General features: G+C 35.4%; 1 protein-coding gene across 2 annotated transcripts in view; it reads right to left on the reverse strand.

Annotated features, from left to right (window-relative positions):
- Positions 1–3,281: 3,281 nt before the first annotated feature.
- ntn1b (netrin 1b) overlaps positions 3,282–17,766 on the reverse strand; it is an 89,109-nt gene continuing 74,624 nt past the window's right edge. For both annotated transcript variants that reach the window (XM_056453476.1, XM_056453475.1), the window contains exon 7: positions 3,282–6,941. In XM_056453476.1, the coding sequence (XP_056309451.1) occupies positions 6,616–6,941 (326 nt within the window). In that variant the 3' untranslated portion in view covers positions 3,282–6,615. The remainder of the gene's footprint in view (positions 6,942–17,766) is intronic.

The following is a 17,766-nucleotide window of genomic DNA, read 5'->3' on the forward strand; positions in this document are numbered from 1 at the left end:
TCACGAAAAATGTCGTGAAAACTAACATTCCACGTGTCCTAACACGCTTATTTATTTAGTATTAAACGCTACCAATTTAGGTTTGAACACTATTTCACGTGACATTTATTGCTACATTACTGAAAGCAGCAGATAGTTCACCTTAGATCTTAAAAATATAATAACTAGCAAACGGTTTGAAAATGAAAGTCAGAACTGTGACTCACTGCCCACTGTATACTTTTACTAACAAATTGCTTTAATATATATTAATTAGCTTATAACCCTCACCATTTTGTTGGATGTGCAATGGCTGGTATATAACTGTGTCTGTTGTTTCGCGTTGCGTTTGGTGCAGACCTCTATTGCTTGTGCAGTTTGGACACGGGATATCATTTAACTCAGCAATCATCCAGTATCTATATATCCAAAAACTCCTTAGCCAGACAAGTGTAATCTTAAAAGGCTTAAGAATGATATTAGCACCAACTCTAATTTTTGCTTAGTGAATCTTGAAACTTTTGTTCATTTTTTTTGGAATTGCCCTCATTCAATGACATTTTTGGTGTGATGTTCTATATTTTATAAAAGATTATGTGATAGCAGATTTTGAATTTACATATAAGAATGTTATCTTTGGTTATGTGAAAAGGAAAATAATACTTATTTCATAAACCTTATTTTTTTGTTGGCCAAATTTTATATTCACAAAAGCGAGTTTTGTAAGTGTCAATTTTTTCTAAATTAAAATTGAAATGAAAATGTATTTTGAGTCCATTGAGGGATCAACAAACTTAAAAGCAATACAAACAAAGAGTTTGATAAAGGACTTGACACTTGTCTTGGACTAAATGACTGAAAATCCCTGGATTGTTGTTGTTTGATTGATGAAATTTGTTGTTAATGTTTTTCAAGCATTCAATTTAAAAAAAATCTAAAACTCCTTAATTTGCAAAGAAAATAAACCAAGAGAGGAGAGTTTTGCTAATTACAACAGATTACATAGGCTGTATTATTATTTTTTGTCCTTTTAATATTGACAGGTGACAAATCAATTTTGAAATCAATCTTTTTTATGATGCCCACTGTTTAAATGGTATTTAACTGCAATTTGGAAAGGTTAGGAGAATAACAATATGCTATAATTTTTTTTTTTTTTTACTTCAGACTCCCATTGCCAGTGACATTATAGTGTCAACCGTCAATTAAAATTACTTGTAAAAATCATTTGTGTTTTTACTTAATTACAGTTATTTTTGATTAGCATTACAAATATACATCACATCATCCATTAACCAGAAAAGTACTAAGAAGTCTTGAAGACCACTGTGCATACAGTATGTGCACATAACTTTGCATAAATGTAATATATCTCTGGAAAAAAAGAAGAGAAAGAGACCATTTTAGATTTATTAGGCTATGGCTTGATTTTCATCTGAATATAATAGCCACTGAGCGCCCACCCTGTTACTACTAGCCGTTTGATAAATCATAGGTTAGTTATAATCTAAAGTAAACACACACTGGCATTTACATGCTGAAGCCCTCCTGAAAGGTTTAGGTCTTTATTGAGGTCCAGAGAGCCAAAGTAAATGATGATGCAGCTTATCACATCTGCTGCTGGCATTTTTGTCACAAAAGCAGAACTGTATTTTATCTACTTGTGACGTTTATTGTTCCCACAAACTCGCTGCTTTGCATTTAATAGGTTTTTCATCTGTGTGGCACTTGATGTATTGGGTTATGTTTAATTTGGCTTACTATTTTGGCATTTGGTCTGTGTAAAATTTTATATTTTTAATATTAGGCATTACATTTGCAGTGTTTAATTACACCTACAAATATTTCTGTCATTGCGTCCCATAGATTTTTTGATTACATTTTGTAAAACTACTAATGTAATACAAAATAAATAGTTTTGTATTATATTTGTTTGTTAGCATTGTTGTTGTTAGATTTCTAATTAGTCTAAAATAATATATTTATTTATAAAATGTTCAAAAATGTGTATTACGAATAGTAGTGGTAATATATATTATATACATTATATATATATATATATATATATATATATATATATATATATATATATATATATATATAATATTATTTAAATGTAAGTTTGTTAGTTTATTGTATGTTAATGTAATATTAGTTTAATGTAAATGTTAGTTTAATAAATATTTAAATTAGTTTAAATAAAAGTTTAATCATTTTTATGATCATAATAAATTTAAATAATTTTGTTTATAACTATGTCCATGCATATTATGGAAGGTAAATCCTGCCAATTTTAAATAAATCAGAAACACATTGGAAATTCAAATGAAAATCAGATTAACATTTTCATTTTAAAACACTTCGCAAAATATCTGCCAAAATTGAAAATGATTTGAAATTTTCATTTTCACTGTGACAACACATCGTCCCTGTCAAATCGATAATTAAAATGAAGTTTCCGATTTAACATTTCATTTTCACTGCATTTCCGCATCAAGACTGCCAATATTAAAATGAAAAGCCAAACTGAAAAATAAAATGCAAACACAACTTTTACAAAGCGTGTTATTAATGTTCATGCTATAATAGTGACACAATTCAAATTAAAATGTAAATTTAAGCTTTCCTTTGAATGTCACCTTTTCATTTGAGTTTTCATTTTCATTTCATTTTCAACTTCAACCTGTATGCAAAGCCTATGCTAATCAGTGGGAGGGGCTTATTTAAGTGATGTCAAGCGCTTTCATAGAGCCCGAGGACAGAAGCACGGTTTTGATGGATGCAGTGAAAATGAAATGTTAAATCGGAAACTTCATTTTAATTATCGATTTGACAGGGACGATGTGTTGTCACAGGGAAAATGAAAATGAAATAATTTCTTTTTAATTTATTTTCAATTTTGGCAGATATTTTGCGAAGTGTTTTAAAATGAAATTGTTAATCTGATTTTCATTTGAATTTCCAATGTGTATCTGATTTATTTAAAATTGGCAGGATTTACCTTCCATAGCATATGACCATATTACAAGTTCATAATGTGCAAAAGCATTTGCAAATATATGCAAGAAAATTGCTCAAACGCTTGCTACAATTTATTGACTCAATTTATTCTTATTTTTGTATGATTGAACCACAATATAATTAAATACATTTATAATAGTAAACTATTTAACTAAACTTTTTCATTTTACCTTGAATTGTAGTTAATTCGGATTAATGGCTATATTTAAAAACATTAAGCCAAATACTGTATAAAAAGCAATCAAATAAACACACCCCCACACACACACACACTAAATGAGTTCATGTATCATTAAATATGTTCATTTATGAGAATCATAATATATTAGTATGCATTACAGGACAATACACAGCTTTTGCAAAGTACACAGTAAAACATCATATACAGGAGGACCATGAACATTGAAAATGTCTTCATCAAAAAACAAAAACAAACAAAAAGTTCAGAGAATTTTCCAAAATGTCTGGAAAACTGGTCAAAGTCTACTTGTGAGGTCAGAGTGTCTTTAAAGAACTAGACCATCTGTGAGTTTAACAAACCATAGTCACTCAATTCCAGTTCATAGTCAGACTTTCAGAGTATGTGTGTGTGTGTGCGCACGTAATTACATGTCACATAAACATAATACAACCCTCTCTCTACACTATCAACTCATGTAAACAAAGAAATCTAAAAATCATTCTTTTATTTTCAGAACATCAAGCTCATGGCATAAAAATGGTTAATTGCATGTGAATATAATCTACTAAATATTGTACAAAAGAAACTATACAGCTATACAAAAAACAGTAGAGCATATCACTTTAGTAAAGTACCAGGGCAAAGGAAGGTACCACATAAGCGATAACACAGAAATTTGTTTGCTTCTTTAGATAATAAGAGCCATTTTTATCTGATTGATTTTGGTAGGATGTGACCGTATATTTGTATGAACAAGTAAATATGGCAGTGAAGATGTTGCTTCGTTATAATCTTGATCGCTTAGTGCTAAAACTTAGCAATGACATGCAGTATCTGTCATATTTAGTATCTAGAATATAAAAATGTCTTTAAAATCTAGTCATCTCGTTTTTCTGAAGAACGTTTTTTTAACAATCCTAATGATAAAATAAATCTACTTTAGGGAATTACTGCATGATAAACATCTGGGGAATATAATACGATTCTGCTTTACATTTTTAAACCATAAATTGGGAACATGTTGTTTTCAAATAAAGTGGTTATAAAACAATAGCCTATTTGTATAACTATTCTCACACTACAGCACATTTTTAAAGATCACCACAGTTAGTATCAAAGGCCAAAAAGGATCAGCATTGAGCTTTTGGCAACACGAATAAACATTATGATGTCGTTATGATGTCATGCCATTTTGAACAGCAACAGTGAGGTATTGTCAGCAGATTTTCTGTCTAAAAGGAAGGATTGTAAAAGATGTACTATCTTATAGTATATATCTGTAGTTGCTTTATTTCAATCATGCTAATGGAAATGCTGCTTTCTAATGAGACTTCAAAGGGGGTCCAGAAATCTGAGAGCACTGATGATATGTGTTTATTTTATGCGTTTGTGTAAAACAAATTATTTTAATTACAAATTGAATCAGCTTGACATTTTGAGTGGGAACATTTTTTTTATTTAATTAATGAATTAATTTATTTGGAGATTTCGGCTTGATAGTGTTAAATTTATTTCATTTCATTTCTGGTGATTTTTGCCTTGAAAGGAGTGAAAACGAATCCAGTTTTACTCTGGGTTGGACATCAAAATGGTTCATTACAATTTAAATCAACAATTTAAGTAAACATTTTTTTTTTTTTTTGGGAAATATCTTTCCTTGAAAGAAATGGAAATAAGATTAGTTACAAAACCCAACAAGATTCATTACAATTTAGATTGTCAATAATTATTTTTTTATATTCATTTCATTTTATTTTGACTTGAAAGTAGGTGAAATAACCTTGACATGAAACTGTTTAATAAAAAATGTAATAAAAACATTATATTATTTTACTTTAATTTTTGAGATTGAACAGAATTGGTGACCAAGGGCAGCCCTGCTGGAGTCCAACATGCACTGGAAACAAGTCTGACTTATTGGCGGCAATACGAACCAAACTCCTACTCTGTTCATACAGCGACATAGGACCATTCTCTTGCAGGCCCACCACCTGCAGGGGGAGCTGTAAGGCGCCGGTGCATTGTGGAACGGGTGGTGGTCGAAGGTTAGGACCACGACAACCCTATCTTTTCAAATTTCAAAGTGCAGCCTTGGGCTGAAGGGGGTCAGGTTTGGGAACCACAAGATTTCATCTCTGTTATTCGCAGACTATGTTTGTCTGTTGGCTTCATCAAACATGAACCTCCAGCATGCACTGGCGGCGGTTTGCTGCAAAGTGTGATGGAGCTAAGATGACAATCAGCACCTCCAAGTCCGAGGCCATGGTGCTCTACCGGAAAAAGGTGGTTTGCCATCTCCAGGTTGGAGGAAAGTCCCTACCCCAGGTGGAGGAGTTATTTTGGGGTTTTGTTCACGAGTGAGGGAAGGATTGAATGGGAGATTGACAGGCGGATTGGTGCAGCGGTCTGTTGTGTTAAAGAAGGAGCTGAGCTGAAAGGCAAAGCTCTCGATTTACCGCTCAATCTATGTTCCTACTCTCACCTATGGTCATGAGCTTTGGGTCATGAACAAAAGAACAAGATCTCGGATACAAGTGGCCGAAATGAGTTTCCTTCGCAGGGTGGATAGGGTGAAGAGCTCTGTCACCCTGGAGGAGCTCGGAGTAGAGCCGCTGCTCCTCCACATCGAGAGAAGCCAGCTGAGGTGGCTCGGGCATCTCTTTCGGATGCCTCCTGGACACCTACCTAGGGAGGTGTTCCAGGCAGTCCCACCAGGAAGAGGCCTCAGGAAAGACGCAGGACACGCTGGAGGGACTATGTCTGTCGGCTGGCCTGGGAACACCTCGAGATCCCCATGGAGGAGCTGGAGGAAGTGTCTGGGGAGAGGGTAGACTGGGATTCTCTCCTAAGACAACTGCCCCAGTGACCCAGACCCAGAAAAGCAGATGAAAATGAATGAATGAAGTTTTTGAGATTTCTGTCTTGAAATGGCAGAAGTTGAACAGCAACCAGCGTCCACTGCTTATATAATACCTCAGATTATATAACTTCTAATAATGAGTCGTAAAAAGCTCTTCTTTGCTTAACAATTCCTACCAATTCTAGAAATTTAATCTGTGATCTCAGCTTTTTGGACCCTTTTGTACACACTTTAAAAATGTTCGCTTGACAGCCAAAAGAAAACATTCACATAGACAAACTGACTCAGTAGCTTGCTTCTTGTTTGTGTGAAAAAAGACAGAAATCATAAACAGACACCAGTAAGGATCACACATACACCACTTTACATATACGTATACTTAATAGCAGGTGCAAATTCTGCAAACTTGAAGATATGAAAAAATAAAATCTTGATGGGAAACAAACAAACAAAAAGAAACTCTAAACAACGGAAGGCGAAACTGCTCGACTGGTTGTCCTTCAGCACAGTTCTGATCACTCAGCTTCAGGCGCTCGGCTCATTATTTTTGTCTTTCCCTTTCCTCTCTGTTTTTCTAGCACTTTCCTCTCTTGTCGCGCTGCTGGAATTTTCTGAGGCGACGGGCCCACAGGTCTTTCCAGGGGATGAGCAGGCTGCCCCTGTCCACCACCACACCGCTCTGCCCACGCGAGTCCTCCTCCTCGTCGGAGCCCATCAGCAGGTACTTCCTCCCTGGTTTTATTTTGGGGCACTTGCAGGCAACGTCTTTTGCCCTGACCCATAGGAGCTGATCTCCTCTGCGGATGCGGTGTCCACCCTGCTTATACACCGATATGATGTTGATGGTAAATTTCCACCATTCGCCTGCCTTGTCACCTTTCAGCACGTGGACCTGGACGGCTGTGGAGAGAAATCGAAGCATGTTAGAGCTTTTGCATTCAGAGTGGAAATACTGTCATTCTCTTATATATAAAAATAACCATAAAACTAATAATGATTTTTTTTTATTAGTGTTAATTGGTTCATGGACAACATTCAAACAAATAAAAAATGGAACAGAATTATACAGAAGTATAATGAAATATAAATAGTCTGAATTTTGTTTAATGCATGTCACTGGTGAAAATGGTTCATTGTATTTACAATGTTTTCCAAGGTAAGTGGATGCAAATAATTTTTATGGGCTGAATTTAAACAAATAAGTTAAATTTTGTAATGTTCAACTTAATTTGTTTGTTTAAATTAAGCCCAAATAAATAGTTTGCATCCACTTACCTTAAAAATATTAGTAACTATTAAAATTATCAATTAAATAAATTTTTTAAAAATTTAAATTATACAATGAATGATTTTTTTTCAGTGTTAAAATCACAGAAATAAAAATAACTTTGTTGAACATAATTTGAATTCTATTTTATTTTAATGATATTTAATGCGTCTAATATGTATTTTATTATGTAATATAATATTTCTTATGTATATTATTATAATATGACTATTATCTTCTTTAGTAATATGTTAAAATATATTTGTGTGGGTTGCATTCATCAATTTACTTTTGTAAGATTTTCAAATATGCAGTTTTTATATTTAGATGAAAATTCATTTAATATAAGTACTTATGTTATTTACAATATATATTATTATGTAACAGATTATTATATATACGTTCATTTTTCTTATGATAATAATAATAATTTTTGTCTATTATGTAAAAAAAAAAAAAGGTGTTCTATAAGTCACCACAAAGACAATTGTACAAAGGTGTGTATGCACATTTTATACAGTTAAAATCAGAATTATTAAACCCAGAATTATTAAATTCTTTAAAAATATTTCCCAAATGATGTTTAACAGAGCGAGGAAATTTTCACAGTATGTCTGATAATGTATTTTCTTCTGGAGAAAGTCTTATTTGTTTTATTTTGGATAGAATAAAAGCTGTTTTTAATTTTTTGTAAACCTAATTAACCTAGTTAAGCCTTTAAATGTTACTTTAAGCTGTATAGAAGTGTCTTGAAAAATATCTAGTCAAATATTATTTACTGTCATCATTGCAAAGATAAAATAAATCAGTTATTAGAAATGAGTTATTAAAACTATTATGTTTAGAAATATGTTGAAAAAATCTTCCCTCCGTTAAGCAGAAATTGGGTAAAAAAAATAAACAGGGGGGCTATTAATTCAGGGGGTCTATTAATTCTAACTTCAACTGTATGTAGGGTCTGGATTCTGATGGAGATCCATTTAAGAACACAGTGACCATTCAGTCACAGTGCCCATAGTATGAAGAGGTAAACCCTCAGTATATTTCAGTGACCTCTCTTCACCATGCAGTGATGTTTGGCCACAGCAGACGTTGCCATAGAAGCCTTTTCCTTCCATCTCCTGATACTGATAAAACAGAAAAGATGGAGACCTACCCGTTCCGTTCCCCTCATTATCTTTTGTGAGAAACCTTAAGCTTTTATGTGATTTTAAGACATTTATCTGAGTTCCACCCACACGAAAGAAAATCACAATTACGATCTCTTTAATACGCATTTAATATACAGTTGAAGTCACAATTATATTAGCCCTCCTTTTTTCTTTTTTAAATATTTCCCAAATGATGATTAACAGAGCAAGGAAATTTTCACAGTATTTCCTGTATTATTTTTTCTTCTGGAAAAAGTCAGCTACAATAAAAGTAGTTTTTTTAAATCATTAGCCCCTTTAAGCTATATATTTTTGGATTGTCTACAGAACAAACCATCGTTATACAATAACTTGCCTAATTACTCTAACCTGCCTAATTAACCTAGTTAAGCCTTTAAATGTCACTTTAAGCTGTATATAAGTGTCTTAAAAATATCTAGTCAAATATTATTTACTGCCATCATGGCAAAGATAAAACAAATCAGTTATTTGAGATGAGTTATTAAAACTATTATGTTTAGAAATGTGTTGAATTTTTTTTTATTTCCGTTAAACAAACAGCCGCATACCAAAAAGCAAGAACAAGATCTGCTGTTTGTCCTCTATTGTTGTTTATGAGGAAGTTCACATACCGTAACTTAAAATGTGGAAAGTGTGAAAGCAGTTCCCTTTTTTTCCAATTTGCCATGCATCTATGTGAATGGCTCATACCGCTTTGAGCAAGAATGACATTGATTGCAACTTTTTGTAGAACAACACGCCTACCAAGGAAGGATATAATCGGCAGTGGAAAAGGAAGCCTGATCAAGATGACCCTTAACGAACTGTGCTGAACCATATACCGCGTAGTGCATAGGTCTCAAACTCAATTCCCATATTTAGGTTTGGAGCAAAACTGTGCAGCGCTGCGGCACGCCAGGAATCCAGTTTGATGCCCATAGACGAATTACCATGTTTGTAAACATTCAGGATGTACGTCCAGCGAGGTTGCAGAAAAAAACTGGGAGCGCTAGAATTTACAGCAAGGTAATGACATCCAATGCGGTACAGAGTTTGTTGTTGTCTTAGAAATAAGTTATATTGATTACATATTATATATATTATTTACATAATGCATTCAGCGTATTATAACAGCTTGGCACCCAGTGGTAAGCACAGTTATTCTGCAAAATTAACGTTAAAGTGAGCGTTAACTTTAATATGGACAGTACCTTTAACAACCTGTCGGAAATAAAGTTGTACCTTTTGAAAAGGTACTGCCCAAGTGCCAGATTTTGTACCTTTAATTCTGAGAGTGTAGGTATCCAAGTGGAAAAAGTTCTTCATCTGATAATCACCTCCAACCCATGTGGTAACCGCTAACAAACCCAGTCGACAGACATCCCCTTGGGTCACACCATTTTAACCATCATCAGACACGCAGATTGCGAGCTAATCTGTACTTGACGTGAAGTGCTTTCACACGGTGAGGACTTTCTGCCCAGAGGGGGAACAGAGCACTATTACACATTTAGCACAGAGCCAGTGTGTAACAGAGCACCATCACTCCGCCACACACCCAGCGGCAAGTAACTCGTGAACCAGTGGCACATCATGTTTAAGAAATATGCCATCCCAGCATTGTGTGAAAATGACACAGGAAGTGCTCTTTCTTTCCTAGCGCTCTTTCTTTGGGCTCTTGAATGTGAACACTCTCTTTAGAGAGGGAGGCAAGGATCGCCCCGATCGCTCAATGGAATGTCCCAATTGAGCAGCAGGGGGGGAGGCTGTGAGCAAATTGCACCCAATTTGAGAGAACGCACTCCCACAGCCCCGCCATTCATCGGCTGTGTTTCTCTGGGCCCGAGCCCGCTTCGCCGTCCAAATAACAAGAGATAAAAAGAAAAGAAGGGTGTGCGGAGGGTAGCGCGGAGGAGGAGAGGGGGCCACTGTTTATCATCCCAGCCACAGAGAAGGGGCCAGAAGAATCGCGGATGTGTTTGGACCTCATGAGCTATCTGAGCCCCGGCCGGTCCAAGAGCAGCGTGAGAATCCTGCTCCGGGTCTCGCTCTTGACCCGCTCTCGTTTCTTCGCAGCAAGAGACGGCAGCGAGCCGAAAGCTGACTCAAAATGTGTTGCTGAGCTTATTTAGAAGGCTGAAAACAATTGCTTTGACTAATTAGTGGTGTTTGCTGATTTCTGCTTGTACGCATTAAACGCTGGAGCAAAGCTCATCACAGTTGCATTACAATTACTTTCCTCTCAGAATATGTTAGCAATCATGTAGTATTATCTTGGTGACCACTCATTAGTAACTAGTTAAAAAGATCACAAACTGACTATAACAAAAGGTTACAAGTATGCAAATGTTACATGTTTGCAACTGTTATTAATTAATAAACGTCTTCATTAAAGGGGTAGTTCACCTAAAAGTGGTTCCAAATGAGTTTCTTTTTTTCTGTTTAATACAAAAGAAGATATTTTAAGAAATGTTAGAAGTGGGTAAACATTGACATACCATGGAGGTCATTGGTTACCAGTTCCCAACATTTTTTAATACTTTAAATCCTTTGTTTAATACTTTAACGTTTGTTTGAAGTGAAGTTTAAGGACATGATGACAGAATTGTCTATTTCGGGTGAACAATCCCTTTAAAACAGTTGAACAAACCCAGTGTAAAGAAGTTACTATTTAAAGTATCGATTTAACCAAAGCATTTAAGTAAGAATAGTCAAGAGATGGAAAACACTAAAAAAAACATTCATACATTCATTTTCCTTCGGCTTAGTCCTTTTATTCATCAGGGGTCACCACAGCGGAATGAACCGCCAACTTATCCAGCATATGTTTTACACAGTGGATGCTCTTCCAGCTGCAACCCAGTACTGGAAAAGACCCATACCCTTTCACATGCACACATATACACTACGACCAATTTACTTTATTCAATTCAGCTATAGCGCATGTCTTTGGACTGTGGGGGAAACCGGAGCACCCGGAGAAAACCCACATGAACACGGGGAGAACATGTAAACTCCACACAGAAATGCCAGCTGACCCAGCCGGAACTCGAACCTTCTTGCTGTGAGATGACAGTGTTAACTACTGAGCCACTGTGTCGTCCCTAATAAGATCAATTTAATAAAAATTGTATTCCCTCTTTTCTTTTGTTTGATTGACATTAAGGATCCAATATAATCTATTTAACCTCCATTAACAACTACATGGCAGCAGTCTAACAAACCACAGAAACCACATGATGACATTCTGCCAGCCATTATGAATACAGTAAATTTTCAAACAACATAGCAAACCAAACCATTTATCATCTTGGTGACCCCATAGAACGTCTTTAGAACCACACACTGTAGCAGCATCCAGCAAACCACACAGATAGTATTACCAACCCTACTATGTAATGTCTTGTCAATCATTCATAGCCCTTTAGAGACCATTATGTAGTTGCTGAAGGGTAACGACTGGTTGACAAGACCTTGCTATGTAGATAATAAGGTATTCTGAGTAGCAACATTCTAAAGCCTGACATAATATGATTCAATCCTGGCAAAAAAAAAAAAACACCTTAGCGACCACAAAGCAATGACCCAGAAAACACCTAGAACATCTTAGCAGCCACATTGCAATGTCATCTCAACCACCAACACATATTTTAGGATTCTGGCTAATAGAAAGAATAGACTAGCAAACACGTAGCAATGCCCTAGCAAACAAAGTAAAACCTTAGCAACCACATCACAGTTTCAACAACTTGGGGACCTTTACAGGGTATTCGCGAGGTCTTAAAAGTTTTAAAATGTCTTAAATCTCAAAAGCTAAATTTTAGGCCTTAAAAAGTTTTAAATCTACTGAAATGTTGTGTTGTAGGTCTTAAATCTTTTTTACAGGTCGTAATTTTTCTTTGTTCATGTATAGCTACCCAATCTGGCCATTACACCTGTACAATCTCCAACAATGCATCTCAATAAAACGTGTAACATTTTATGTAAAATAGCTTTTAATTACTTTCTTTACAGTAACATTACTGCTGAGAAAACTGACCTAAGCTATATTTTTTTATTATTAAATTAATATTATTGTAGACTGAAGTAATTGACAGCTATGTTTTGTTCAATTCTTGGTAAGGGTTATAGAGTTTGTAAATGGATATATTTGAAAATTAATTTAAAAAAATTAAATAAAAATATATTGTTATTGTATTATTAAATGTATTAAATTTTAATATATTTTTTTGATTGATTGATTGATTGGGCAAGTGAAAATCTTTCAGAAAAAATCCTTAGCATTTGGCCCTGTATAATTCTAAAATTTTATTCATATTTAGTCTTGAAAATGTCTTAAGTCTTAAATTTAACTTGGTGAAACCTGTAGAAACCCTGCTTTAGCAACCACATTAAAGCATATTCTGTAATTTACAGGTCTGGGATTTTATAATCCCATTCCTGCGAGGTTTTATTCCACACCCAACCTCTCCCGTTGTATATTCAGTCTTTGTTCCCGTTTAGAATAATTTTCAACCCGACCTGACCCGCTAAATTTGGATTTGATTTCCAAAATCTCACGTTTAAATTGGGTACCACCAAAAAGAGAGATAACAGATGAAACTGTAGATGATGCTCGCACAGACTGTGTGAAAAAAAAGCACTAGTCATGCATTCATCATGTGTAATAGTTGTGAGCACTAGCTGTACCGGTGATCAATAAAAGAAATCACAGATATGCTGTTCTGAAATATCGTCGAGACTCAGGAACGCTATATTGTTAGACCACCCGCTCCCGTTCAGATTATACCACCGAATTTTATTCAGAAATGTGTTCCCGTGCCCCAACAAATCTAATCGGGTCCCCCGGAAACGCAGACCTCTACTGAAGTTGGTAAAGTCAGTGTGAAATCAAAACTTATATTGTTTATTTTGCTAGCGCACATTGTTAGTCTTATGGTGTTTAATGAATCTGTGAAAGTTAATTTGCTGAAACCAATGTTTGTTTTGGTAATCTTAAATCAAAGTCTGACCATTTGCTTCGGCATTTGTAGTGGTGGGCCATCTATGTTGATGTCAGTCTAAAAGATTCTTAATATTCTTAACCATAGCCCTCTTACCGTTAGTTTGCTACTGGGGAATGATTTGCAAAAAGAAAGCCTTGTCCCTACTCAAAATTAAATTTCAGTCCATTTCAAGTTCATCATCAAGCTGAAATAAAAGTCTCAACAACTTCAAGTTCATGCAGACTTTAAAGTGTTATGGATGGTTGACAAACATTGCCATGTTGTTGATCAAGTTTAGCTAACGCAGCTATATCAGTGTCCTGGAAACCATGAGGAACACCATACTGTAGCACCCAATTACTGTAGCTATTTATCCAAAGATAATCATCATGAAAATCACTTATAACAATTTGTCAACCACACAAAAACGTATTCCCAACCACCCAGAACACCCTAGAAACCACAACAAAGATCAATAGTGCTCAGTACAAAATAATCTTAATTTAATTATTCTTTAGTTTAACAAAACAATAATGATTCAGCAAATATCTGAATCAAGAATTAAGATTAAGAGCAAGAGAATTAATTAAGAGCAATCCTTTAAAAATTTTTGCAACCATATATCTACATCCTGGAAAATATTTACATATAAACCCTTCACAACCTAATACAATAGTATATTGCATTTGTTTGAATTTTATATAACCTTTATACCAGCACAAAGAGGACCATCCTGAATGCCTTGTGTTGAAAATATATTAGAAAGTGATGTCACCACTGTTTATTTTGCACATATAAAGTGTGGTTATATTGAGAATGTGTTACTATAATATATCAAATCGTTCCCTCTCTCCACAGGACGCTTTAATGCTGTGATCACTGGCACTGATTTCAGTGAAGCCTGCCAAACTGGCACATTTACTGTCTGATTCCAGTACTGGGAGTCAGATACACCATGCGGGTGGCAAACGCTTTCCAGATTTGTGCAGGTACTAAAAGAAAGCTCTTTTCTGGTTTTGTTTGTTCATGCTTGTGGGTTAACTCTGTTTCAGTCCTTGTTAGAACAATAGAGAGAAAGTACTGTAGGAAAAAAAATCTATAATAGTCTGAGATAAAATAGAGTGTAGAGAGTTTACTTTCAGTTAAGTTTCAGACAAAGCTCTCAACAGACTTACTTTACAACAAGATTCCAGATAAAAGTAATTCATGCTATACAAATATTGTTAAAAGAAAAGTTTTGGATATGGATACTTATTTGGATAAGTATTTGGATTTTTTATTGCTCAAACATTGCTCTTTTAAAGTTTAAAGGACTTAATGTAGCCCACTGGTTTCATTTAAATCCATTTTGTTCATCATTACTCAGTTTTGTAATGACAAATTTTCAAAATAACCAAATGTTTTCATACCTGCATATTTTATAACTACAATGCTCCCTCACTATAACGAGGTTCCCCTTCGCAGTTTCACAGATTTTTTTTTTCACGTAGCTTGACATGCTTTTTTCTACAGCACATTGTGTTCTGCGTCCTGATTAGCGTATTGTGTTCTGCGTCGTGACTGGCTGTAGACCATTGTCAATCAATGTCATCCGTGCAGTGTCTACTGTACACTACAGAATGCATCCAGCTTGTCAAATTTACATAAATCTTTGATCGCTAGCAGTGTGACTCTGAAGTCCTGTACTGTATGTTTGTATGTTGCAGAGGAAGATGCTAACCATCACACAAAAAGTTGAACTTCTGGACATGCTAAAAGAGGGTAGAAGTTAAACGGAGTAAATAAATGAGGATCAAATGGTTTTGACCTTTGGTTTCATTCTATAATACTGAACTTATTTTTCTACGAAACTTTGAGCTTTTAGAGTGAGACGCCTATCTGAGAAAAGTGTATAACGTGTGTAGTGAGAGGCTTTACAGCTTTAAAACATCTATAATAATTGTAATAAAGCTGACTCCTTCACGGATTTCGCCTATTGCAGGTTATTTTTGGAACGTAACTTGTTCTAATAAGAAAATAAGACATCAATGTAAATTCAATTGTTAATAAGTTATTAAAATTGTATTGCAGTCAAATGACTAACCTAGGTTTTTTAAAGGATAGTGGCAAAATATAAAGATTAAAAATGACAATTAATTGGAATTTTGAGGCTGCAATCTGAACCTTAATGGAGTGGTGTACTATGGTATCATGTTTTAAACTTTAGATGTATGTATGTAATGTAGATGTGTGAACATACAAGAGTATACGCTCAACATGCTTAAAGTTTAATGCAAAGGGAGACATTTTTTTACAGAGTTAGCTAAGCAAAGCCTACAGCGAATGAAGTTTGGGAACTACAAAAAATACATCTGGTTTAGTGAGATCACAAACGCTTCAGGTAATGTGAATTCACCATGCGCACCTCCCTCCTCCCCACGCGCAGCGAAGGGGCATGGCCAGAAGCGCTGTAATGTTATAGCAGAGAAAACTGAAATGATGTCCAAACGCTGATTTTCCAGCGTGTTCTGTTTCTGTATTTGGGCTTCCATGTGACACGACACAAAGAGAGAAGTACTTACAGTTTAATTTTAATTATGTTCCAGAGAATTATAATAAATATATATATACAGTAGCTAGCATTTTACAAAGGACAGCTTCCACAATCTCTCCCAGTTCAGTGCTGGACTGAAAGTGTATTTAAACAGCGCAAAAGCGTGTGCTTGTAAGGGTATGACGCTTTTTCTAGTAACGTGGAGCCAATCTGCGAATCACAGCACATTATGTTAACTGACCAATCCAAGCCTCTTGAGGGCGGGCCTTTCAGAGGAACTAGGAAATATGACAGTCGTTTTCATGTTAGCTGAGAAGCAGCATATAATCAATATGAGGTACATGAAAAAATTACGTGATTTTTTTACAAATGAAGCATAGGCACACATTGCTTTGCATCTTATAAACACAACCAACCTTAAAAAATACACTCTGGACCACCACTTTAAATAATGTCACGTCTTTTAATGTGAAAATTTGCTTTTGTTTTTTTCCCCATTTATTTAATGCATGTTTTAATTAAAATCCTGACTAAAAAGTCTAGATTCTTACAAATAACTTTACAACATAAAAACTAAGCTATATCTTCAATATATAATAAATAACTATGCTAAAGGCCACAAGATAAGGAAGCGTTAAAGTAAGGCCTGTTTAATCTGGCAAGTTAAAGCCCTCTTTTGCATGAGGCCACACGGCACAGGCTAACAAGACAATCCATCTCCAAAGCTCCATTAGATCGGCTGAATGGGATGAGACCACTCTTATTCTCCGCCACGACAATGTGAAGAGAAAAGAGTCAGAAGGTGAGGGATTTCTCTCCTGATTGGGAGAGAAATGAATTTAAAAAGAGGAAGAGGCCCACAGATTTGCCAGGTGTCCCGCTGGCTTTCTGTGTCTGCGGCCAGTGTGCTGGAACACAACCTGCACGCGGGACACAAGTCGGCCTGTAATCTAATTAGTGCGCCTGATTAGCACACTGAAGTCCCTGTGAGCTCCCGCTGGGACGCCCTACGCCCAGCCGCTTACGCCGGGGCAATGACTGCTGCTCCAACGTGTGTGTGTGTCTGTGAGGCAGTGCTAAAGAGCTCTGTACACACACTGACACACACACTCGGTTCTTTGATTCATTGTCATTCTCCCCCCACCCAAGGGAAGGAGAATGCAAGCTTTTTGGGACTGCTGTCTCCGTAGCTACGGCGAACAAAAGCAGATCAACAGGGAGTATTTCTTTCTTTCTGGCCTCTCTGTCTGTCTCATCCGCCAGCGCTGGGCAGATTTAAGACTTCACCAAGGCCAGCAGTGAAACGCAGAGCTGGATGGAACAGTGCTGAGCGGTAGCATAAATGTCTTGGGAGTTTTGGACAGTTTGTACTCCAGTTTCACTGAGGGGTTGTGTCATTGCACAAGGGTGCAAAGCGGTGGTCTGTCGTATGTCATACTGTTTGAGTGGACGTCGACTGGAATAACCTTTGGCCAATGTCTGCTCTAATGCAATTGTCAAAGACCGAAAAAAAGTTAAATAGCATAAATACCAAGCAAATTGACCCCCAATTAAGCTAAGTTGTGTGTAATGCATAATAATAAAAAAATCTAGATATGTACCGATGCATCAACATACAGTATGCATTTTTGGGCTGTAGTAGTAATGCAATAATAATAATAATAATAATAATAATAATAATAATAATAATAATAATAATAATAATGTTAAGTAACAAATTACAAATAGTCAAATTACTGTAATTAAGTTGTTTTTCCTTAGAAATTGTACTTTACTAAGGAGTTTTAAA

The sequence above is a fragment of the Danio aesculapii genome, chromosome 3, assembly GCF_903798145.1.
Source record: "Danio aesculapii chromosome 3, fDanAes4.1, whole genome shotgun sequence".
Taxonomy (NCBI): Eukaryota; Metazoa; Chordata; class Actinopteri; order Cypriniformes; family Danionidae; genus Danio; species Danio aesculapii.